At 33.5% G+C, this 25407-nt stretch overlaps 3 protein-coding genes across 6 annotated transcripts; 2 read left to right on the top strand and 1 right to left on the bottom strand.

Annotated features, from left to right (window-relative positions):
- Nucleotides 1-15: 15 nt before the first annotated feature.
- LOC123920243 (protein NRT1/ PTR FAMILY 7.3-like) lies at nucleotides 16-5326 on the bottom strand. 2 transcript variants are annotated; one of them, XM_045972460.1, is made up of 5 exons: nucleotides 5209-5326; nucleotides 2878-3007; nucleotides 2278-2495; nucleotides 1359-1915; nucleotides 16-1181 (listed from the first exon to the last, which is right to left on the bottom strand). In XM_045972460.1, the coding sequence occupies exons 1-5, from the start codon at nucleotides 5218-5220 to the stop codon at nucleotides 323-325; spliced, it is 1776 nt and encodes a 591-aa protein (XP_045828416.1). In that variant the 5' UTR covers nucleotides 5221-5326; the 3' UTR covers nucleotides 16-322. The 2 variants fall into 2 exon arrangements, with proteins under 2 accessions (XP_045828416.1, XP_045828417.1); XM_045972461.1 differs by lacking the exon at nucleotides 5209-5326 and adding an exon at nucleotides 3211-3445 and having other exon boundaries at nucleotides 119-1181.
- A 2486-nt stretch (nucleotides 5327-7812) lies between these two features.
- LOC123920239 (probable tRNA N6-adenosine threonylcarbamoyltransferase, mitochondrial) lies at nucleotides 7813-15563 on the top strand. Of its 3 annotated transcripts, XM_045972452.1 has the most exons (13): nucleotides 7813-8136; nucleotides 8236-8280; nucleotides 9183-9257; nucleotides 9727-9823; nucleotides 10561-10651; nucleotides 10838-10887; nucleotides 12664-12854; nucleotides 13003-13088; nucleotides 13475-13550; nucleotides 14043-14126; nucleotides 14231-14345; nucleotides 14468-14556; nucleotides 14935-15563. In XM_045972452.1, exons 1-13 carry the CDS (start codon nucleotides 7921-7923, stop codon nucleotides 15061-15063), a joined length of 1344 nt encoding a protein of 447 aa, XP_045828408.1. In that variant the 5' UTR covers nucleotides 7813-7920; the 3' UTR covers nucleotides 15064-15563. The 3 variants fall into 3 exon arrangements, with proteins under 3 accessions (XP_045828408.1, XP_045828411.1, XP_045828410.1); XM_045972455.1 differs by lacking the exon at nucleotides 14935-15563 and having other exon boundaries at nucleotides 7834-8136; nucleotides 14231-14379; XM_045972454.1 differs by lacking the exon at nucleotides 14935-15563 and having other exon boundaries at nucleotides 7834-8136; nucleotides 14231-14383.
- An 853-nt stretch (nucleotides 15564-16416) lies between these two features.
- Nucleotides 16417-20797, top strand: LOC123920240 (pentatricopeptide repeat-containing protein At2g22410, mitochondrial). The gene is given in 5 exon segments (XM_045972456.1): nucleotides 16417-18612; nucleotides 18926-18993; nucleotides 19289-19369; nucleotides 19787-19921; nucleotides 20021-20797. Coding segments are annotated over 5 exon segments (3072 nt in total). The 5' UTR covers nucleotides 16417-16589; the 3' UTR covers nucleotides 20786-20797.
- The last annotated feature ends 4610 nt before the right edge of the window (nucleotides 20798-25407 follow it).

Raw genomic sequence — 25407 nt, 5'->3', positions numbered from 1 at the left:
AACTAATGAACTAACTTTTTCTTGGTTCAACAGGTTGAATCTATTCGACGGTTCAGTTCAATTTTTAAAACATCGTTGCACAAGATAGATATATCACGTAACTTCAACCATCCTAATTTTCATTTTGCAAGTCTAAAATTTCTAGTATCAATTGAATTACAGATTTTTAGGCTCTATAACAGTATTTGATATCAAGCCTTTACAAGAATCTGTTTCCATATAAAATTAAAAAAAGTATATAAAAACATATAGTCCATAAAATCATGTCACACATGACACAAATATTACTCTATTTTCTTTCCTAGCTGCCATAGTCTCAAAATCAAATCACAACTTCCTCTTTCTTTTCTTCTTTTTTCTCCAATTCTATTTCCTTATATCTTCTTGCGCACACAATATAAAATATCAAATTAATAGCTGTTAAAGATGCTGACAAGAAGAAAAACCTATCTAAATGACCTTCATTTAGATTCGGTGAAACCCAACCAGGTCGTCCATGAGTCGAAGTGATTTTCATTACGACAGTCAAAATACTATCAGCCACATAACTACCGAGTGCCGATGAGGACATAGATAACCCCATTCCCAAACTTTTCAATCCATCTGGTGCTTGTGATGTGAAAAAATTCATTTGTGCAACGTACACAAATGCTTCGGCTACTCCTACAAGCACATATTGTGGTATTTGCCAAAATATACTCAAAGAACTTGTCTCTTTACCGTCGGTGCTAGCGAACTCGAGTCTTTTTCTCTCTACTAAACCGGCGACAATCAAAGCTAGTATCGTAAATGATAGTCCAATGCCTATTCTTTGTAGCTCGCTAGGAAGTTTTGGATCTCTTTTGACGATTTTCACGTATAATGGAACAATGAGAACGTCAAATAACATGATGAATGCTGACGTGCTTATGATATCGAATGCTGTCATGCTTGCAGGAGGGATTTGAAACTTGTAAAATGATCTGTTCATTGTAGAACCTTGTTCGACAAATAGAGAAAGCATTTGTATGAAGACGACAGAGGAGAAGATTGTGCAAAGCCATACCGGCAATAGTCTCAAAATACATTTCACTTCTTCAACTTGTGTCACAGTGCAAAGCTTCCAAGGATCCGGGTTTTCGCCTTTCTCGAGCAACTTGTTCTTTTCCTTAGTAGAAATAATAGCAGCTCTATCAAGAAACCTGTTGGTCAACTAGACAAAATCAACTAAAAGACATGGATACAATATTGAAAATCTGTAACAAACAGATGTAATATTTTTAAAAGTCATTATTTTTATATAAAAAGTGATTTTTTTCTGTTGTAACAAACAGCCTCAACGATGAAAAAGCACTTCTACATGCCCTTAAAACACTTACCTAAGGCCATTTGTGTGGTGCATTCTCTTAACACTAGGTTCATCCCCTTCTTTATCATCATATAAGCCTTCTCCATTTGCAGGTACTTGAAATTTTATTTTCTTCATAGAAGACACAAACACTTGTGCAAATCTCGAGATAGGGTTTCGAGAAGGCTTCATGTGTCGATATCTAAGAGTTCCGGTCATAAAAATAAGAAATGAAAAAACGCCACAACCGGAACATATCCAAAATCCGAGCACCCAATTTCCTGTAGTTTCTATGTAAGCCAATACTGTTTCAGCTACTAATGATCCTAGATTCAATGCCACATAAAAGTAGCTATAGAATAAGTTCTTAGATTTTTCTTCTTTAGGTTCTTCCTCATCAAATTGATCATTACCAAATGTTGCTAATGCAGGATCAGCAGCTCCATTCCCTAAAGCTATTAGATATATTGATATGTAAAGTATTGCAACTTGAAGTGGCGTATGAGGTTCACATAGAAACCCTATTTTTCCGCAACCTTGAGGTTTAAGTAAAAGGAAGTGAGTTGATAAGGATAATAGCACCAATCCCTGCATAAAGAAGAGGAAAATAGAACTTTTCATTTTTTGTATATGTAAACCGAGTATTCTCTGCATGCAACCGTAAAAACTAATCCCTCAAACCAAATAGGACTACAATGGGCGGAAAAATATTGATTGCAGTATTCAATAGGAAATCATTGTGTTGAAAAATAAAGTTATACACGAAAGCTATTTGAAGCACAGACACAAACATGGATACTAGAAACGACTCAGACACTGACAATATTTTGAGAAAATGACATAATTCAGTGTAATCATAGTGTCGTGTCGGTGTCTGACACCAGGACACGCCTAATCTGAGGATGATGTTACATGAGAATATATAATGATATTAACATTTGAATACTTACAATATTGAACACAACTTGAAATATGATGCAAGTGAGGTATCTTCCCAAGTATGAGTCACTAATAAAAGCTCCAATTAGAGAGAAGAAATAGGTAGTTCCCATCCATCTGCTAAAAGTGTTTGCTGACTCAGCATTACTTTGTCTCAATACTAACTTTGCAAAGAGAACCAAATTTACTTCAACTCCAGTGAAAGCCAATGCAACTAGTAATTGATTCACTGTTTAAATCATAAAATTCCATAATTAATAAAATATGGACATAATACAATTGAATTAAGGATGTCTCCAAAAGAAGGGAAGTTTTGGACAAAAAGTTCAATGTTTTAAGAACCGGACTAGAGTTCGAACCGGTGAGACCTCCAAGTCATGGTTCAATCCATTGAACTGCAGTTAAACCAGATGACTAATAAATAATCAAGTATTAAAAAATGATGAAAAAGCCGAACCGGTTGAACCAACTTTGATTCAACCATGTTCTAAGAGATTGAGAATCGGCCGTCGATGAACCAATCGACAAACTGGCCGATTTCCGGTTGAACTTGTCGGTCCTTATATCTTTCAACCCAACAACAACATGAATGTCAAGATTTGTGTGGATACCTAACAACAATGCGGCACTCCTCCATCCACCTGTCCTAGCTTTTACAGCTGGTTTTCCATAACAATCAATTGAACCATCTTTTGTGCAAGGAGAAATACTCTCCTCCTCATGTCCATCAAGTTCAAGCACCTATTCAAATTAATAAATACAAACAAGTATAAGCTTAACCATTTGTGCTAAACTATGCAGAACCTAGGCTGAAATATTATTTAGATATATTTTCTATGGTATAATTCCACTTAGACCCCCTGGTGGAAAATAAAAAGGTAAAGACCATGAAAGGTGAAAAATATTAATCTGACAACTGACAAGTTATTAAAGAAGTACTCTACCTGGTAAATATGAAGAGATTTTGAGGTTGTTTCCCTAGTTCGAGGTATTCAAGTTGTTTTGAATTTGTTTGAGTCCCACTCAGGGTTCCTACACCGTTGGATGTATAAATATATTTGGACACCCTCGTCTTTGAGCTAGCTTTTCTTATAATTCAAGCTCATTTAACATGGGTATTTAATTTGGTTTGACTCTCATTTTTCAGATTCCTAGTGTGATGAGTATAAAATGTGTTTGGACTTTGGACACCCTCTTCTTTTGAGTTGACTTATAACATGAAATTCAAGTTCAAAACATAAGAAAATAAGATATTAGATTTTGAATTATTTGATGCTAGGTTTGAACCGAGCACTTCAGGTTTAGGTCGAAGAATACAATTGATCTAACCAAGAAACATCTTGGCTCGGAAAACCGACAATCCTAGATTATTTTGTTTTTGGGTATGTAGACGAATTAGCAAACACCATCTCAAACTCACACAAATGTGATTCCCCAAATTCGAACACGAATGAAAATCTTCAGCATAACAATATTGACATTTGTTAGTTGAACTAGGTCATATGAACCTGCGGTCTTGACATTTTTTTTTGGAGGATTTATAACCAAATGAGAGGAATGTGGGAAAGAAACCAAAAACATGACACTAACTATTAGTAATAATAAAAAATTTGTGTAAAAGAAAAAAAGTAAAATTTTATAATTTTCATGTCATATAACTATATATTTTTTTGAGAATTATTTAAAAAGTTTATATTTAATTTTTTTAATGACCCGTTGACCCAACTCAACCTGCTCCCTACCGAGTTGGGTCGGATCGAATTTAACATTAAACAAATATGGATTTTACATCCAACCCACTTAACTTTGATCGGGTCAGATGACGGCTTTGGCTAAAATCGACCCCATCCGACCCGCGTACACCCCTACATTTCTTGGTTGGATTCGAACTTTAGTTCAATGTACCGTGAGGGTCTAGTCCTTCCGTTAGCTAGACTTGGATTTGGATAAACAACTACTAGTAAACATGTTATGTTGTGTTGGAAAATGTAATTTTTTTTTTTTATACATGAAAAATGTAATTGGATGACACAAAATTTGCATTTTTCTCTAAATATTAACATCTGAAGCTATAATTGTCAAAAAAATTAAAATAAAAAAATCTGAGGCTATAGCTAGAGTGTAGAAGATTTATACTAGTATTTCACATTTCCCTCACTTCTCTTAATATTGAACAAAATAAGAGATTTATCAAAATTTGAACCATTATAATACTAAAACTCCTCTTTAAATCCCCCACCCCCAGTTTTGAATGGGAGGCAAAAATTAGAGTGGAAATTATTTTATCCCATTTTCCTCAATTTCTCTGCCAAATATTTAAATTGAGAATTAATCAATTATATTGACTTGACTTCGACTTTGACAGAAGCGATTAACAAGCTCGAAAATATTTCGGGGGTGTTAGGTTTGAATTTTAGCTAAACTAATTTTTAGTCAAATTCTAATTACTTCCCAGTGGAATTCCGATTACTAGCACTCCTTTCTCTTGAGTCTCAAAGTTAACACGAAAAAAAAAAAAAAAAAAAAAACTTAAATGAGAGAAAATTTATCAAATCTCTCATGTCCTTACCCCTGCCCTCAAAATTCTTCATTGCCCTCAAATTCAAGGGGAGACAAAAACTTGAATGATGAAGAAAATTTAATCCCTATTAATTTCCCACCTTTCCCTTCAAAATATTTAACCCAATTGAATAATTCAGAATCTCTCCCTTCTCAACATCATTCATAAAACACAATAATGTATCTAGAAAATCATTCACTATAAATAAATTAATAAAACACAATAACTAAGTGCCAATAAGAATTAAGCAAAATTCAATGAATATGGTACAACATATATAATTTAACATTAACATTAGCTACTTAACAACATTTTGAAGAGAGAAAAAATAAATTATAATTAAAAAATTTAATTGAAAGAAAGGATTTATAGATTTTCTCACCTTACTTGCCATCCTCTCTTTGTATCTATCCTTCTTAATCCCTTTTTTATTTCTCAAATCTTCTTCTTAAAGCAAGATCACTTGGATAAATAAAAAATTGCAAGATAACAAATGTGAGAGCACTATGAGTTAAGTAAAATAAAAAATAAATATGAGCTTTGAAATTGAGTCAAAAGAATGAGTGTTGAAAATGATTACTTCTTTCACCTTTAATTTAATTCAATGAGTCAAAGATAGGTGTCCCCAATAGAGTATTGTGCATGAGTATCTACAATTTCTATGCCCTCCAAGTGCCCTTGACTTTAGAGCTATACAACTCACTTACACTCTTCAATCTTTGTGTATTTGTATGTAAGCATTTATGTTCAAGTAACAGTAAGCTTTCAACTTTATTCAGATTCATAGACATAGAAAAAACAAATAATACTATATATTAGATTTTATATATGTTAAATATTAAATGTTATACGTAAAATTGATTTATTTATTATTTACCTTGTACAAATACTAAATTTTTTAACGTCGTTAGCAATGACTAATCTCCATTAAAAAAAATGTAAAGCATATTAGATAATTATATTCCATATTATGTTACCAAATGAATGATTCGTATTTTTACTTTATATTGAGATTGATTTGTGTCCATCACGTAATTTGTATTGATATGTTACAATACTTTTTTTTATTCGATCATATTTTATATAATCATATTACTTAATTAATTCATCAATATATAATCTCATTGACTTTCTAATGTCAACTTATCAAAGTCTAACTTAAAATAAATAACCCATAACGTTACGACCCGTGCGATAGCACGGGTCTATTACTAGTTATCGCACGGGTCTATTACTAGTTATACGTAAACTTGATTTATTTATTATTTACCATGTACAAATACTAAAATTTTTAGCGTCGTTAGCAATGACTAATCTCCATAAAAAAAATATGTAAAGCATATTAGATAATTATTGTATATAGCGTTTTTTTTTTTTGACTTAATAGCGACATTAAATAATTATTGTATTTAATTTTAACCTATATTATATGTCAGATACATTAGTCATCCAGAGTAATTCTTAGTTGGGCACAACTCCAACAAAAATTCATTTAGGCACACACCCATAAAATAGAAAAAGTAAATGTTAAATAAATTAGTAACATCATCTAACATTAATTAATTATTTTATATTTAAATTTTTTAAAATTATGTGTGTGCGCCCAACACCTTTTATTTGGTGTTGTGTCTATAGAAGTGTTCCTCTAGTTATCCAATACATTTAAAAAATAATTTTTTTTTTATATTAAGAATCAAAAGTACAATTTAAATCTTATAAAATCCAAATCTTCCATGTGCAAAATTAATCGTGGGAAGATGAAAATCACTAAAGAAAGTGAACAAGCTAAAAAATGTGCAACATTAATCGTGGGACAGATCAAAATCACTAAAGAAAGTCAACATGTTAAAAAAAATAGGCACGACATGATTAAAATAAGGAGAATGTTAACTTGCGCCCTTAAGGGCACATGTTAAGGAGATAAATGTGGAAAAAATTTATTGAACTTGTGGTGTATTCAATTCTCTAGACATTAAATGTTTTCTATCATTAAAAACTATATTTCTATTTTTAGGTAGCTTAACATGTGCCCTTAGGGCACAAGTTAACATAACCCTTAAAATAATAGTCATGCTAAGAGCCGTTTGACCCTACTTATTTTCTATTTTTTTATTTCTCCTTAAAAGAAATAGAGAAGTATAAAATTGTAGAATAATGCTAGCAACACACTCTTTAACAAACACACTCCAACACACTCTCTTTTATTGGTTGAAATTTACATGGTTCCCATAAAAAAATGTGGACCAATATAATTTTTATGGGACCCATATAAATTTTAACCAATAGAAGAGAGTGTGTTAAAGTGTGTTTGTTAAAGAGTGTGTTGCTAGCACTCCTCAAAATTGTATTTGACCCTATTTCTTTTTAAAAGAATTAGAGAAATAAAGTAAAGAAGTGGAAAATAAGAAGAAGTTGGGTCAAACACAATTTTTTTACTTATTTACTATTTTGAAGGAGAAGAAAAAAGTGGAAAATAAGTAGGGTCAAACGGAGCCTAAACGTTATTTTCGGGCACTAGTTAAGCAGCTAATTGTTAGTTGGTTTAGTGGGATTGACGCTGAACTTAGTATAAAAGATGATAGTATAATATAATTAAAATGATTTTTTTATTAATTACAAAATAACTTTCACCTTTTAGTACTCACACGTAGATAAAAAAGGTTAAAGTTATTTTGCAATTAATAAAAAAAAATTGTTTTTACATGTCATATTCAAACAAGAAATGTTAAGTCACTATGTTTAGTCTAGTGGTGAAGAGATTTGGATAGTTTGCTAGAGGTCCTGAGTTCGATCATCGGTTCATTGTAAACAAAAAACAAATGAAATGTTATTTCATTAAAAGAAATTATTTTTATTACGATAAAAAACATAAAATAACTACCAAAAAATAAATTCTATTTTCTATAAAAAAATTAAAAATTAATCTCTAAACTATTAAATATAAAAATTACTATTTTTTTAATCTGCACCTAAAATTGCAAAAATTGTCTCTTTTTGAGTCCAACCCTTTTTCAACTTCTTATCTATTGCATCTTGTTTACGTAGCTTGCTGCAAGCCTGCAACTGATTCTCCTTTCTTCTTCAACACATCAAAATGCTACTTTTTCTCTCTACAACGGCGATTCCAACAATTTCCCGCATAAAACTCCTTCCAAAACCATTACTTTTCACATCTCTCCGCAGAATCCAATTCCCGCATAAATATTCTACCCGCACCGTCTCTTGCATACAAAACCCAACTCCAAAACGCAATGGAGATATTGTCGTTTTGGGCATCGAAACTAGCTGCGACGACACTGCCGCCGCTGTTGTAAGCTTTCATTTTTATTTTTATTTTCAATTTGTTCTTGTTTTTATCTTTTTTTTGCGATGTGTTTTGGATTGTAGTTTGATGGATTTTGTGGTTTAGGTGAGAAGTGACGGTGAAATTCTGAGCCAGGTGATATCTTCTCAGGTACGAGTAATGTTATGCATTGACTAATTTTGTTTTGTTGCTCCTATTTTAGTATATAACTGAATTGAAGTTAAATTGATGCAAAATTTTATTATGTTATTATTTTGTTAACTTAGTTTGGAGTAGGAAACTGATGTAGCACCTACACTTCGGCTCTGTTTGACAAAAATTAGCGGATAGTTGATAAATTATCTTATAGCGGATATGCTAGTTGATTGAATTTGTGGTTAAACTAGCTTATAAATATGAAATGACATGAAAAAATATATGTTTAATTAAAAATAATGACAAGCTATAAGCTAGTAAGAATAAGCTATAAGCTCATGAGAAGAAAAAAATGTTATTTTTTTCAATATGAGCTCATAAGCTATAAGTTATAACTTATAAGCCATAAGCTCAAAGTTTGACATTGCCAAACAGAGCCTTTAGATATCATATATAACTTATTTACATGCTGTATTAGCTAGATATCATATATATTATTGGTGGGATTGTCCTCTTTAAATTTGCTAATTCTATGCATAACCAACCAGTCCACGGGAAAAGAATAAGAGGGATAATTATACGTGGATGCATTCTTCATTGAATAAATTATAAATTGGCTCTAAGGAAGCATAATGAGATGATAATATACGGAATAAAAAACTAATTAAACATGTTGCAAAAGGTAATTTTAACTGTTGCCTGAACTAGTAGTAAAAATAACTAAGTTTGGTCGAATTGGTTTGGTGCTTCCGAGAAGTTTATCGATTATTATAAGATGCAAGGGAAGATAATTTTAATCTGTGCTAATTTCATTTTCTGCCTAATGATTAAGCACTAATGCTATGATGTTTTTACTAAGCATGTGGTTTTATTTTACATAAAAGTGCTTTCTAACTGTGCAACTTCTTCACATTAAGGCAGATCTGCTTGTGAAGTATGGAGGAGTTGCTCCAAAAATGGCAGAAGAAGCTCACTCACAAGTGATAGACCAGGTACATCATTCTTATCCTGTTATTAATATATCCCAGCTTGAGCACATCCTTTAACGGTCAGGGCAGACAATTTATATCTTAAGTATACTTTTGTCACATAATGATCCATTTGTTTGAACTTCAAAGCTTTCTATAAGGTGACCACACAAATACATCCTTGCCGCCTTATGCAAATTTTATCAATATATCTGTATTCCACTGTTTGTAACGGCCATGCATCTTACCAGTTATCGGTGCCCGTCTTAGTTGCTGGACAATTCCTTCAAACAGAACCTGGTGGGTGGAATATTAGTATCTTTTGAGTTACATTGGGCCCTAGGATAATGTTTGTTGAGTGCCACCGGGTTCTCATTTCTCAAACAGATTTCTAATATGGCTTCCTATACCTTTTTCAATATCTCTTTATCTCCCACCCCCCCCTTTTAATGAATTATTGACATGTGCATAGCCTTTTTACTTTTAATTATAGGTTGTGCAAGAAGCCCTTGATAAAGCTTATATGACTGAGAAGGATCTTACCGCAGTTGCTGTTTCTATTGGTCCTGGTTTAAGTCTCTGCCTTCGTGGTAATACATGAATTTAAGAATGGACTTGAATAAATTAGACAGAAGTTTTGTGAATTCATTGACATTGAGTGAGAACACTCATTATCTATTTCCAACTAAAGTTCTGTAAAAGAATAAACACATAACAAAAACTATAACTCTAATCTTTCCATTTAATTGTTAACTCCTATATTTCCCAGTGATATACCACAGAACCATTATTTAGTTGGTAAAAACACCATGCAGTAGTGCCAATTCTTGCATGGTAATTGCCAGAAATTTTGTCCCAATTTTTTCTTCTTCTCAATTTATTGCGTGTTCTCATTTTGCAATATTGTTGGTTGACCAGAGAAGAAAAAATAAATAAATAAATAAATGATGAGAAGTGAAAGCAACTTTAGAGATACTTTGTAAAAGTGCTTTAGAGTCCGTATTTATTTGCATGCATCAGAATGAGTTACAACTTACAAGATACATGCTCTATTTATCGAGGACTACAAAGTTTAGATCAGTTAGATTAAAATTAACTGATATTGATCTTATTCAAAAAAACTGATAGTCAGGTCTAATAACTGCATGAGCTTAATGTCCCTGCCACATCACAGAAAAACACTTTAGCATGCAAGTTGGGTAACTTTGTCTTAAATAATAGCAGTTATTGGAAGGCATATATATTTAATTTCCTGATCTTCTGTATGATTTAGAGAAATTCCTGCTATCAGTTACTCACTCATCTGTCCATGTCTTGCACAATGCAGTAGGGGTGCAGAAGGCTCGGAGAATTGCTGGGGGCTTTAATTTACCAATTATTGGCATCCATCACATGGAGGCTCATGCTCTAGTGGCTAGGTAAAGCTATAATGGCCCTCTAATGTATATTTTATTTTCTTCCTATGAATGCAGGCAGAGGCATGCTTAAAATATTTCAAATGGCTATTCAGTTCCTGTATGTTGTTATGCTTCTAGAATTTTCTGCACTCTTTTAGCGTCCTTTAGGAAACTGTGCTATTTTCTGAGACATATCTTTTGTGTCAGGTTAATTGAGAAAGATTTGCAGTTTCCATTCATGGCCCTACTTATTTCAGGTAATATTCCTGTACACCTGTTTTTGGGTTTAACTTCTATTGGTCATGCTCGTACTATTCTTTGAACTTGTTCTGTTATCATTTTTCTTCCTTGGGTTGTGGAATTGCTGTTTCTAGTTCTAGTTCTCGTTTCAAGGAATTTGTATTTTATGGCATTTGTGGGTAATAATAACCTTCGCATAATACAACTACCTTTTAATTAAGCCAAGACAATTCTGGACAGATTTGAGTTTTGAATTAGTGCAGTATGCAGCTTGATCCTTCACTTCTTTTGGTATGTTGCTATGTACTTTCGGTCAAGCCACATCCGGTATATTTTATGTCCTATGAACAGAGGTGGCAATAGGTTGGGCCGAGCAAAAACAAATATGGCCCAAGTCTGGCCTACAACCTGTCATAGGCTATTTTTAGACCTGATTTAGACTTTGTGAATGTCTGGTCTGACCCGTTATCCTACTTCAAAGACTGTTAGAATAAAAATAAAAGTCGAACCAAATTTTATAAAGTCTAAGCCTAATTTGTTTTTATCACATACATCATTTTTAAGGTATAACCTACCTAACCTTTTAGATAATCTAGTTGGCATGATAAGCTATTATCATTTTGCAATAGGACTTTTAAATAGTATATAAACTTATCTCTATATAAGATTATAGATTCAAGTCTTTATATAGGATAATATGCTAAAATATTGAAAATGTCAATACACATATGATTTTAGACAATGTACAAAACCTAAAATAACAATAGCAACAACAAAATTTATTGTATTTACTTAAATAGGCTGGCTTGGTAAGCATAATTGGTTTCTTGGATGGCTTAAAACCTGACCTTTTTATATAGGCTTTTAAAAAAAGCTTTAGCATAAACTTAAGAGTTAAGACATTCCATGTGCAATGAGTTGTTTAAGTACAGACAACTATCACCTTATCACTAATCCACGGGCATTGGAACCAAGGCATGGCGTTTCTCATCCCTCATGTTAGTCAAGAAAGATGGTTGGTAAGGATTAGATGTCATGTCGACGTATTGGACTTAGGAGCAGTTTGTGTAATCTGTGCAACATTGACTATGGAGGAGGATGACACTCGCAGAGCATAACACCTGCAATAGTGTGGCATTGGTTGCGTTTCGGATGTGATCTACCTTGCTTGGGGAGCTAACCATGGTCACTTGCTTTGAGAGAACCGGAAGAGGGATCAACCAGAGCAGGAGACACATCACTTCAAAAGGTGATTTAGCTTTGTACACGCAGAAAGGTTTACCAATTACCACACAGGGTTCAATGTGGGTAAAGTGGGAGAACCCAAAAACTGATTAAGACTGATGAATACTCTTTAGGTAAACCCATACATAGGCGACATGATGAACAAGGTTTGTTGCTGCTCAAGTTCCTTCGCATGAGTGGTTGCAGGGGACAAGAGTACCTTAAATTGGAGTAGATATATACAACATAGAACAAGCCTAGATTTTAAAATTGTAAGTGTTCCCTGTTCTTCACGCCCTTAACTTTTCATACAGAAGAATATGGATTTCGCTCATAACCTTCATTTCCCATCAATAATTTGCATTCTCCTAAAGCTGGACACATAATTTCACATTGAAGTCAAATGTTATGATATCTTGCTTATTTTTATATGTGGAGATGAGGTACAGTTTCTGAGCAGTCCGGTTTGTTGCAAACCTGTGATTTGACAGTCCTTATTCAGTATATTTTTTAGGTATTGGTATACTTGGCTATCTTGTATGAGGTTATAACAGATATTGTTTTCATAGGGGGACATAATCTACTCATTCTTGCACGTGATCTTGGCCAATACATACAACTTGGAACTACAATAGATGATGCTATTGGCGAGGCTTATGACAAGTCAGCAAAATGGCTTGGACTTGATTTGAGCAGAAGTGGTGGTCCTGCTATAGAAGAGCTTGCTAGAGAGGGCAATGCTAAATCAGTCAGTTTCTCTGTAAGTTGTATGATATTATATTCCTCTCCCTCCCCTCTGCTTTTGATTGTTGTTGCCCTACATTGAACATCTATGGTTTCCTCACATTACCATGACCGCTGTTGCCCTTCTATTGGAGATTTAATTTCATTACTTTATTTTGCTGTAGATTCCAATGAGGCAGCACAAAGATTGCAACTTCTCGTATGCTGGTCTAAAAACCCAAGTAAGACTGGCAATTGAGTCCAAAAAGATGTACGTGAAAATTTATAGATTTGTTATTTATTAGTAATTTATAAGTAAATTATATATAATGACGGAGCAATGCCAAACCTGATGATTATCTGTCCTTTATCTGATCACAAATGTTTTGTCTAATGTTTTTAACAGCACAAATTTAATATGAAAATTTTCTTCATTGAAGGAAGTAATTGATTTACACAATCTGTTTAGTATTACCTTTTTCTCATGTAGTTACACGTCAGATTATTGCTAATATTTTTATTAGACCAATAGTCTTGTCCTACAAAGATAACTCAATGATTTATATTGCACATGACAAGTTATTTTTTTTGTTGAAGTAAATAGTGCAAATATCTTTTAGTTTTGTTGTTACTTATGAGTATATGGGCTATCTGCAGTGATGCCAAAATTCCTATTTCTTCTGCAAGTTATGAAGATCGGTTGTCACGAGCTGACATTGCTGCTTCTTTTCAGGTTAGTTATACTTTTGTAGGTTTTGTAGCTTATGAGAGAATCTCTCCAAAGTTTATAAATGAAGTTTTAGCATTTCCTTCCTTTTGTTTAAAATTTCGTCAAATTCTCTTTTTTTCGCCTTTAACTCCTGTCTTTTGATATATAAGACCTTTGTTCCTAAATATAAGCCCCTCTTGAGATTTTTCCTTAACTACTGTTAGAGAACCCTTTTCAAATTTTCAACTACCCTTAATTATTTCTATACCAACTTACCCTTAATTATGCTACATCTTTTTCTACAACCTGTGATAAGTACTATGATGAAAACATAAATTAATTCTCTTTCCTGAATGTAAACTTGTAAAGCAATATTAATTGGCAACAAATGAAAAACTACCAAATTTTTTAATTCCCGTGATTTAGTCAACAGAGACCTATAATAAGGACGGAGATAATATGTCCTATGTTCTCTGTCTTAATTCCTATGTTCTCTGTCTTCTACATGTCAAGCAGCGAATTGCAGTGTTACATCTCGAGGAAAGGTGTGAACGAGCAATACAGTGGGCATTGAAGATGGAGCCTTCTATAAAACACTTGGTAGTTTGAAATCTAAAACGCTGCTTTGTGATGTAACTTCAATGCTTCTTCTTTCTATTTACATTAAAATAACTGAATGTCATTCTACATCTTGTCTGTTGCAGGTTGTCTCTGGTGGTGTTGCATCAAATCAATATGTCCGGGCTCGGCTTGATACGGTTGTGAAGAAGAATGGCCTGCAACTTGTATGCCCTCCTCCCCGGCTTTGTACTGACAATGGTAATCATGTTATTTTCAGAAGAGGAGGATTATAGTAGGCATGTGGAAGCTGATATAAAATCTTGTCTAATCTTTGTTTATTTTAAAGCTAATATCTTGACGAATTTGTTCTTGAACAATAGGTGTAATGGTTGCTTGGACTGGTATTGAGCACTTTCGCGTGGGAAGATATGACCCTCCACCTCCTGCAGAAGATCCAGAAGACTTTGTGGTGTGTTTTCTGAGCATTGACAAATTATATGAATTGGAAACAATTTTTTATCAGATGAATTTGCTTCACATTATGATTTCTCTAGATGCATTAGATAATAAATTTATTTTATGAAAGAGAAATATGATTAATACTTTTCAAACAATCAACAAGATCGGTTACCATTGTTACCCGGTTCATTTAAAAGTTATATCCATTTGTATGCGATACTTTTCATCAACTCTCAATGGACCTTGTTGAGTTGGTGCAAAATTCATATGGCTTTTGTGACACTTGTTATTAATGAAAATTTGTTCATGGTGAACTTGCAAAAATTCATTATGCTCGCATTTCATAAGGCTCTTAATGACTTTTGATTGACCATTGGTTTATTTTCAGTATGATATACGCCCAAGGTGGCCGTTGGGGGAAGAATATGCTGAAGGAAGAAGTGAAGCTCGCTCCGTAAGAACTGCACGCATTCATCCTTCTCTTACATCTCTAATTCAAGCATCATTGCAACAGTGACATGGCATGAACTTTGTGTTGCTTCAGCCTCTTTAAGTCTATTTCTTGGACTTTTCTCTGATTGCGCAAATGACATGTTTGGCTGAATTTTCAAGAATATATATAGCAGCTTTGCAAGTTTGATTCTTTTCCTGGGGAAACTAGCCATTTGAATCAAACAATATACAAGAAGCCAAAACATGTAACAGCAGGGAAAACCTCACAATTTTGGTTGGAAGAGATGTAAATTGATTGCTACAAGCAATAACCAAAATTGTATTACTTAAAAGGGGAAAAAGGAAGGAATTATTCTGCATTTGTGCCTTATTCTTTATGAAATTTGTAATTAAAGGGCTTGTACTATTTAGTTCTTTTTGTTTTGGTCTATATACCTTCATTGTTCAAAAATTACTTTCAAACTCATTAATTTGAATCTAGTCGTGTGGATCCAAACATTTTCAAGAGTTTAATAGATACGTTCTATCGGTGTAAATTAATTTTATACTGATATTCAATAGGAATCATGTTGAGAATAATGTCTAAATACTTGTTTTTTTTTTTGAAAATTTTATATTGGTTAAATTATTCTTTTGGTCCCTTAATTAAATTGTTGGTTTCGTTTTGATCCTCTAACTAATTTTGTTCCACTTAGGTCCTTTATCTATGTCTCTGTCACCTATAATGGTATCTTCTGTTAATTTTAATCTCAAATATGTAATATATAAGGTGTATCAATATTGTAAATGATCTACCATATACCTCAATAAATTTTATTGAGGTCTATAATAGACTATTTACAATGTTGATTCACCTTATACACGTGAGAGGTTAAAAATTAACAAGAGACCATTATGACTAACGAAAATATAGTTAAGGAACTTAAGAGGAACAAAAATAATTAGGAAATTAAAATAAAACTAACAATTTAGTTTTTTTTTTTTTTTTGACATAAAAACTAACAATTTAGTTAATGGACCAAAAGAGTAATTTAAAAATAAAAAACATAGTTTAAATTTATATTTAAAATATTATATCTACAAAAAAAAAATTAAAATATTAGAATATAAGATTTATATTTGCTATTTGAAATATGGGAGAAAGAAAAAAACATAAAACAAAACTGAACCCAAATCTAAAAACCAGATGTGACAATTTATTATCTGCTGTCTCCTGATCTCTGCTGCCAGGCAGAGAGTCTGTTTAAGGTGCACTGTCCACCGCATATTGGATTTAGTATCTCCGCTAATGATTTAATCCAACGGTTAAAAATACTGCAACCGAAATCATCGAACAGAACCACATACTGAAGAAGCCTCCTTCTCTCCACTGTGTCTCTCCTTTTCTGCTTCTTCAAACGGTAATCACTTTTCCCCTTCAATCGATTCCTTAGGGTTTTCTTTTCTCATTATTATTATTATTACTTCACAAATGATAAATAAATCTTCGTTTTTTATTCAATTTTGTTACTGTCATTGTTTTTTCTATGCTTGTTGCCAAATATTGTAGTATAGTTTTTCAACAACCAATGCAAAATTTATCAACAAACCATGGTAATTTTGTTTGTCACCAAATTCAGATATAGATATAGTTTTAGTTCTACTTTGATTAATCCAACATGTCCAAATTTAGGTTTTTTAATTTCATTTTTTCATACTAGTTCACTGTCACCAATTGTCAAACCCATAAATTGGAACACTACCCATAGTTTTGTTAGGAAAAACCCTTTGCTTGCTATACTGGAAAGATGCGAGTCACTTGTCCAGTTGAAGCAAATTCAGGCTCAAATGGTATTGACTGGTTTGATTGATGATGGTTTTGCTGCGAGTCGTCTTGTAGCGTTTTGTGCTTTATCTGAGTCGAAAGCACTTGATTATTGTACTAAGATATTGTATCGAATTAAAGAGCCCAATGTGTTTTCTTGGAATGCGACAATTAGGGGATATGTGGAGAGTGGAGATGTAGAAGGAGGTTTTATGCTGTACAAGAGGATGTTGCAAGGGGGTGTTTTGAAGCCGGATAATCATACTTACCCATTGTTGCTTAAAGCTTGTTCTTGTCGATCTTTAAGTTGTGTTGGTCTTGGTATACTTGGGCATGTGTTGAAGTTTGGGTTTGAATTGGATTTATTTGTGCATAATGCGTCGATCACTATGCTACTCGCGTGTGGGGAGTTGAGTGTTGCATGTGATTTGTTTAATAAAAGTCGTGTGAGAGACTTGGTAACATGGAATTCGATGATTACTGGATGTGTTAAAAGGGGACTGGCAAATGATGCTATAAAAATCTATCGGGAAATGGAGGAAGAGAGAGTGAAACCTAATGAGATTACAATGATTGGGATGATTTCTTCTTGTTCTCAATTGCAGGATTTGAATCTTGGCAAAGAATTTCATCGTTACATTGAAGAACATGGCCTTGAGTTGACAATTCCACTCACTAATGCACTTATGGACATGTACGTGAAGTGTGGGGAATTGTTGCCTGCAAGAGTTCTATTTGATAACATGGCACAAAAGACCCTTGTTTCATGGACTACAATGGTTTTGGGATATGCTAGATTCGGTTTCCTGGATGTTGCTCGGGAGATTTTATATAAAATTCCAGAAAAGAGTGTTGTGCCGTGGAATGCCATCATCAGTGGCTGTGTCCAGGCCAAGCATAGTAAAGAGGCATTGGCTTTATTCCATGAAATGCAAATTAGTAAAGTAGAACCCGATAAAGTGACCATGGTTAACTGCCTGTCTGCATGCTCACAACTAGGAGCACTTGATGTTGGAATATGGATTCACCGTTATATTGAAAGGCACAATATTTCTCTTGATGTTGCCTTAGGAACTGCACTAGTCGACATGTATGCCAAGTGCGGAAATATTTCAAGGGCACTCCAGGTTTTCGAAGAGATTCCTCAAAGAAACTGTTTGACCTGGACAGCCATCATTTGTGGTTTAGCACTTCATGGGAATGCTCAAGATGCTCTATCATATTTCTCAAAAATGATTCATATTGGAATAATGCCTGACGAGATCACCTTTCTTGGTGTGTTATCAGCTTGTTGTCATGGAGGTTTAGTTGAAGAAGGCCGCAAATATTTTTTTGAAATGAGATCTAAATTCAATCTATCTCCCAAGCTTAAACACTACTCATGCATGGTGGACCTCTTCGGAAGAGCTGGTCATTTGGAGGAGGCAGAAGAACTCGTTAAAAGTATGCCAATGCCGGCAGATGCTGCTGTGTTGGGTGCTTTGTTCTTTGCTTGCCGTGTGCATGGAAATGTTCTAATTGGAGAGAGGACGGCTTTTAAGCTTCTTGAGATTGATCCTCAAGATAGTGGAAACTATGTTCTACTCGCTAGCATGTATAGTGAAGCAAAAATGTGGAAGGAGGCAAGGAGTGCAAGGATAATAATGAAGGAGAGAGGACTAGAGAAGACTCCTGGTTGCAGCTCGGTTGAGATCAATGGCATTGTGCATGAATTCATGGTGAGGGATGCATCACATCCACAGTCTGAATGGATTTATGAATGCCTGGTTTCTCTGACAAAACAACTGGAGCTTCTCGAGTTGACATGATGTTTCTTCTGATGGATATAATCTCCTTTCCTAAACTTGTCAGCCTGTTTGCTAAATCTCTGCTCATCAATTTAATTATAGTTTTACCTGGACATCCTGGACCTAGTTTTTTTATGCTATTGACGAGGTTTCTGCCTTCAAAAATTTACGAATTTAACATGAAGCCGTGTCTCTCTAATCCTGCATCTTTTCGCTCATTTCAATCTCCTTTTGTCATTTTATACAAGTTTGCATTTCTTCAGTGCAGAAAAATGAGTGAGTATTATATTATTATATTTGTGGCTATACTTCCATGTTTCAGTTGGAAAACACAGATTTTCCCTGCTCATTCCCAACTTTATCTTGGTTAGGTTGCTACATGATTTCCATAGTTTTTTCACCTGTATGGGCTTCATTGTGCTATGGAATTTGGATGAACACTTAAGTTTACTGGCTGTTACATTATTTCAAAGACACATGTCTTCCATTATCCTAAATAGTGTCAAATTTTTTATACATTGCCAGAGAATCATGAACAAGACCTATGTGTTTATAATTTAACTAATTTAACTAATCATGAAAATGTGGAATGTCCAATATGTGTAGAGATTAAACAGAAATTGTTATATGATTTTGATTTGCTGAATTATTTGGTGTTTCCCTCCCTTTTGCCACTAGTTTTTGTTCTCACTTAATAGTTTCATCCTCACGGTGGTCAATTATTCTACCCTACTTATGGCTTGGTTCAGACTTGCAATTGTGTTTTAAAGCTTTACATGGTCAATAATCGATATTATATACTTCAATAAGTTGGAGTTTGGACTCTTATAGTAAATGACTTTGTTCCATATTATGCTGGAAAAGGTCAAGTTAAACAGGAAATTTTGAATACATACGTGTATAGAACTCTGTGCTCTTAAATATTGCTAATATAAATTTTGATCACTTTTGCACTGCAAATCATTTTTTCTTCTTTCAGTATACAGTATCAACAAGGCCAAAAGAAAAATTGTTTAAACCATGTGGAAAAATCATATTATTTACACTTGTTCACTTGTTTTTCCCTATTGACCAGCCATAGGATTTCAGTTTTGACACATGATTCAAATGTATTTATTTATTTGTGCTTTCTTCCTATTGCTGTATATACTTGACTGTCATGTTAACAAATCTGCCATCTTTGGTTCAGGACGTAGGAGTTGGGAGGAAGCTGACATTATGAACGTTGTCTTGACATTGACCAGAGCAATCCAGTATTGGAATTGATAAAGTGTAGTTATTCGCATATTACAAACAAATTAAACAACGGAGAAAATGGTAAGACAGCAAAAGTCTTTGGTTGTTGCTACTTATTTGGTCCGATTTTTTTACCTTTGAATTAGTTGAACCACTTAGGTTTGGTTTACTAACATCTATTTTTCCAATAACAGGCTTCATCCAAGGAGTTACCCAAAACAGCCCAAATCCGCCTTGTGAGTTCGCATGACGAGGTTTACGAACCATGTGATGACTCTTTTGCACTGGTTGACGCTCTTCTAGCTGACCGCACTAACCTACTGGAACATCATCCAGCATTTTGTATGGAAATAGGGTGTGGCAGTGGATATGTTATCACTTCTCTGGCTCTTATTCTTGGGGCAGAAGGTAATGGTGTAAATTACATTGCAACTGATATCAACCCGCATGCAGTGAAGGTGACCCACGAGACAATGGAAGCACATGGAGTTAATGCGGAGTTGATAATGACCGATATTGCATCAGGACTTGAGAAGCGACTAGCAGGGTTGGTTGACGTTATGGTTGTGAACCCTCCTTATGTGCCTACACCTGAAGACGAAGTTGGGTCTGAAGGAATTACCGCTTCTTGGGCTGGTGGCGAGAATGGAAGAAGTGTAATTGATAGAATTTTGCCTGTGGCAGACACTCTCTTGTCGGAAAAAGGATGGTTGTATATGGTCACTCTCCAAGCAAATAATCCTTCTGAGATTTGCCATGAAATGAGAAAGAAAGGATATGCTTCTAAGATTGTTGTTCAAAGATCAACAGAGGAAGAAAGTCTACTTATCATCAAATTCTGGAGGGATTTAGATATTGAAATAAATGGCCAATCTACTTCTGGATTCATGGGATCTTTGCTTTCACAAATTCCAATACTTTCATACATGAGTGGCAACAATAGTGACAATAAGTGTTGAATTAGAAAGTAATTGATTGCATGTATTTCTGGTTTTTTTTTTTTAATCTTGGCAACTGATTATGCTTTACATTGCTCTTGGCTTGCAGAATGCTTATAAATACAAAACACCAATTCAATAAAACCAAATTAGGATCTGGTATTAGAAACCAAATTTTCAATAAAACCATTTAGGATCCTAAATGCTTCATTGATCTCTATTAGAAACCAAATTTTCAATAAAACCATTTAGGATCTGGTATGCATATAGTTGATTATTACTAGATGATTGAATTGAAAGTGTGGTGAAGTGAAATACTTGAAAGATGTGAGGCAGAGTTTCTTGATTAATGATTAACACCACATTTTTTGTAAGATGTGCCATGAAGATAAGAGTTTTAAAGTGAAATTTAAGATCTTTTACAGTAGTTTTTATGTGGTATTTGAACTTTTTGTTGTGTTTGGGGGTTATTTGATGTGTATCTCTTTTTGGGAGTGTAGCTTTTGTTTTTGTTGTATTATGACTTTGTATTACGACTCTTGTTTTAATCTCTATGATGTGCATATCTTGTGCATGTTTTTATTTTTAATTCGTTGCTTCATTGGATGATTAAAGGAGTTTTTCTGTAAAAAAAAAAAAAAAGAGTTTTAAAGAGTTAGGTCTATATTTTAATATATAAAATGGCATAACCAAAGAAGTTATGTGACACTGTCATACTTTCGACTTTTGATTGATTGTTACTTATAGTGATTGATTTTGTTGATCAGCATAATTCAAAAAAATTAGTGAAGTAACTTAATACTATTTCCGTCCTATTTTATAAGAGCTAATTTGACAAAATGACATTATTCATTTATCTTGCTTTGATCATATTTTTTTAATAATATATAGATATAAATATTAGCATATAAGATCTTGTTTGATTTGTTTTGATAAGTATTTTCAAAATATCAAGTTTTTATAATTCTTACTAATAGAGAATTAAAAATATTAGAGATCAAAATTATGCGTTGACATACGTGCATTAGTCAAACTAGCTCTTATATTTTGAGATGGAGGAAGTCATCTAGTGTTTCTTGAATATTTCCCAGAACTTGGTGATATTTTGGCAAAACTATAATTTTATTGATTTGGAATTGTGAGAATAAAAAAATTGTATTGACTAATTGCTTACAACAATATGACTATTTGTTGGTGGTCTACTCTGGACAAGTGATTAATACTATTATAACGAATAGGAATTTTACAAAATTCACCGTTGGATACCGTATAGGTCATCCATAAAAAATTTTAGAAAAATTAAAAATCATTTGATATGTTATTGAGACATATCAAGATTAACGGTATTTAAGAAAAAATGATAAACCGGTCTCAATAACATATCAAATTATTTTCAATTTTTCTAATTTTTTTATGGATAATATATATATATATTTCAATCCAATAATGAATTTTGTGAAATTTATATTCGTTATAATGTTATTCATGACTGATCCATAATTACCATTGGTCCATATTAGAATTTGCCCTTGCTAGTGGTAGCAAGTTTAGGGTTGTAACTTGTAAGTAATACATGATAGTAAATAAATAATCGAACCGTGTAAGTTTGGATGACCGAAAAAGAAAATGCATGCATTGATCACTTATTTAAACCCAAGCTTACAGTTGATGCTCTTCACACCTCTCCAATCTTACCAATTAACAAATACAACAACAATGTTGCAATATTTCTTAATCTTTTCATTTTTGCTAATTCCAACCAATGCTTGTATGATTATTATAAGCTGTCACAGCAGTGGCCGCCAACACAGCTGTGAACTTAGTTGTTTGCAAAATCCAAAAAACAATTACCATCTTTTAGAGATAAGACTCTGCTTACACCACGATGGAGCTTCTTACATAAATTGCACTAGTCCTTCGAATACTTGTGGCACAAATATATATTGGCCACTTTGATGTGATGCAAATTATGTATGCATGAAAATAATTAAGTATTAATAATAAATAATGAGTTGAATTGTTGGTTCAATTTTGTTTTTGGTTCAATTTATTCTTTATCTGGTACCATAATTTCATTGATCACTACCTTAAGTTTGGATAGTATATCATAAATTAGGTCTGTTAAATAAATCAAACAAGGGAATATGCTAACAATCAAGACTAGCATTATTTTGCGACCAAGCTTTAAATGAAACAAACAACTAGTTTTACCTCTTTTATTACCTTTGTGTGTTCCATTTGGATGATTCCAATTCTACATGAAATAGAAACGTCTAAGTTTGGATGATTAGAAAATGCATGCATCGATCACTCTTATTTAAATCAGGGTTGTCTCATATAATGTTGAAGAAAATTTAAATATTATACTTTCAATCTCTCTAATAACTTTTAATTTTTAAAATAGATTTTACTATCAAAATCATAAAATTTTAAGTCTATTTTAAAATTTAATTATAATAATTATTTAATTTATTTATTTATCTTAACACACACGCATGCACGCACGCACGCACGCACATACGCACACACTAAGTTAAAAAAATAAAAATTAATGCCACTAAAATTTTGGTGTCATGTGCGGTTGCTCCTCTAAAACACCCTTCAGAACACCCTGATTTAAACCAAAGCTTATAGTTGATTCTCTTCACTACTCTCCAATCTTACGAATTAACAAATACAACAATGTTGCAATATTTCTTAATCAATGTAAATCCCAGTATACAAAGTTAAGCACATTTACTATACATGGGTTGTGGCCCTCAAATAAGATGTTTCTCTCCCGACTTCCCGCCTTTCTTTTCTACCTCCCGAATTTTCATTTTTACCCTTGAGAACTTGTTGAATAGTTTGCAAAATTAGCAATGTGTCAATGGTACCACTGGTGAGTATAATCTTTAGTTTATTATACATTATCATTTATATTAATTACTACTATATCACTTGAATTTATTAGATATGATTTCTCTTCCGACTCAAAGCTTTCTTTTATACCCCCTAAAATTTCATTTTGCCCTTTCGATCTCTGAAATTCTTAAACTTCCTACACCTAGGGGTGGCAAAGTGGGCATGCCCGCCCCGTTTAAGCCCGCCCAAAAGCGGGGCGGGACAACTTAGATGTCCGGGTTCAACAACTCAAGCCCGCCCGTTTATTGCCGAGTTGGCGGGTTGGCGGGCCGGCCCGCCAAATACTTTTTTTTTTTAATAGTTTGAATTATAACTTCACAATTCTTACCTCCTAGTTAATGTTAAAAAAAATACTAGCAAGTTGCATTGAGAGAAGATTGTGAAGTTAAACAGGTTGAATTATAACTAACAGAAAATAGGGATAATTAAGAGTTGAGAAAAGATTGCAGCAGAGAATATGGATAATTAAACTAACAGAAACATTAAGTTAATAAGTAATTCCTTACAATTACCCTTAATTAAACTAACACTTACAATTACCCTTAATTAAACTAACAGAAACATCAACTAAGTTAATAAATAATTCATTACAATATAAGATAAAAGGATAAATACTAGCATAAAGGGAGCACGACGGCGGATGAAATGAATGAATGAAACAAACAACCCTAATTTTGGCAGAAAAAGAAACGTAAAGTTTTATACAAGAGAAAAATATTACTGGATTGAGATTTGGGCTCCTCATTCCAAGCCCAATTTTCAGTAAAAGTAAAAAAATAAAAAAAAATTAAAAAGTCTGCGGGCTAACCCGCCCCATTTTTTAGGCGGGTTAGGCAGGGGCGGGCCACCTTAAGGTAGCGAGCCGAAAACCTCAGCCCGGCCCGCCAAAAATGGTGGGTCAAATGGGTCGGCCCGGGGCGTTTTGCCACCCCTACCTACACCTCGTGGAACTGAGATTGTAGCTGTTTATGTTCGTCATCCAATGGCTAGTTCTACTCTTCTTTACTCTCATGGAAACGCTGCTGATCTGGGTCAAATGTATGAGCTTTTCATTGAGCTTAGCATCCACTTGCGTGTTAATCTCACCATATACATCTTTTCACTACTTTTGGTTTTGGAATTTCAAGTTTTTATGATTTTTTAGTGTTCTTTTTTTGTTTTTGGCTTCTGGGTTTGTGCAAATTTTGCTTCTTTTAGGTTTTTTGTTTCTGGGTTTGAGAGTGTTCTTTTTCTGTTTTTTGGCTTCTGGAATTCGGTTTGTATTAACCGAAATTTTTAAACCATAAAACTAATTCGGTTCGTACAAACCGAAGCACCTCCAAGAGCAAAAAGTCAGTTTGGGGGTAAAAAAGAAAGGCGGAGGTCGGAATTTATTAGATTCATTTTGATCTTTTCAGACTCAAATTCCAACTACTTTGAACTCTACTCTTGCTTCAAATTGGCCCAATTTATTAATCAAGACGGACTATAGTTTTTGGACAGATGAATGGGAGAAGCATGGCAGATGTTCATCATTTCCAAACAGCTCATTGGATTATTTCCAACTTGCTTTGAGTATTCAGAGCGAGCAGGCACAATCTATGGAATATCCTTACAGCAGCCAAATTTGTCCACAATAAGACTTATCCAAAAAATCTGTATAATATGACAATATTTACAGGTACTGGTGCATATCCTCAACTTAGTTGTCTGCAAGATCCAAAAAACAATTACCATCTTTTAGAGATGAGACTCTGCTT

The sequence above is a fragment of the Trifolium pratense genome, linkage group LG4 (assembly GCF_020283565.1).
Source record: "Trifolium pratense cultivar HEN17-A07 linkage group LG4, ARS_RC_1.1, whole genome shotgun sequence".
Classification (NCBI taxonomy): domain Eukaryota; kingdom Viridiplantae; phylum Streptophyta; class Magnoliopsida; order Fabales; family Fabaceae; genus Trifolium; species Trifolium pratense.
This window is presented reverse-complemented; position numbering and strand designations above follow the sequence as displayed.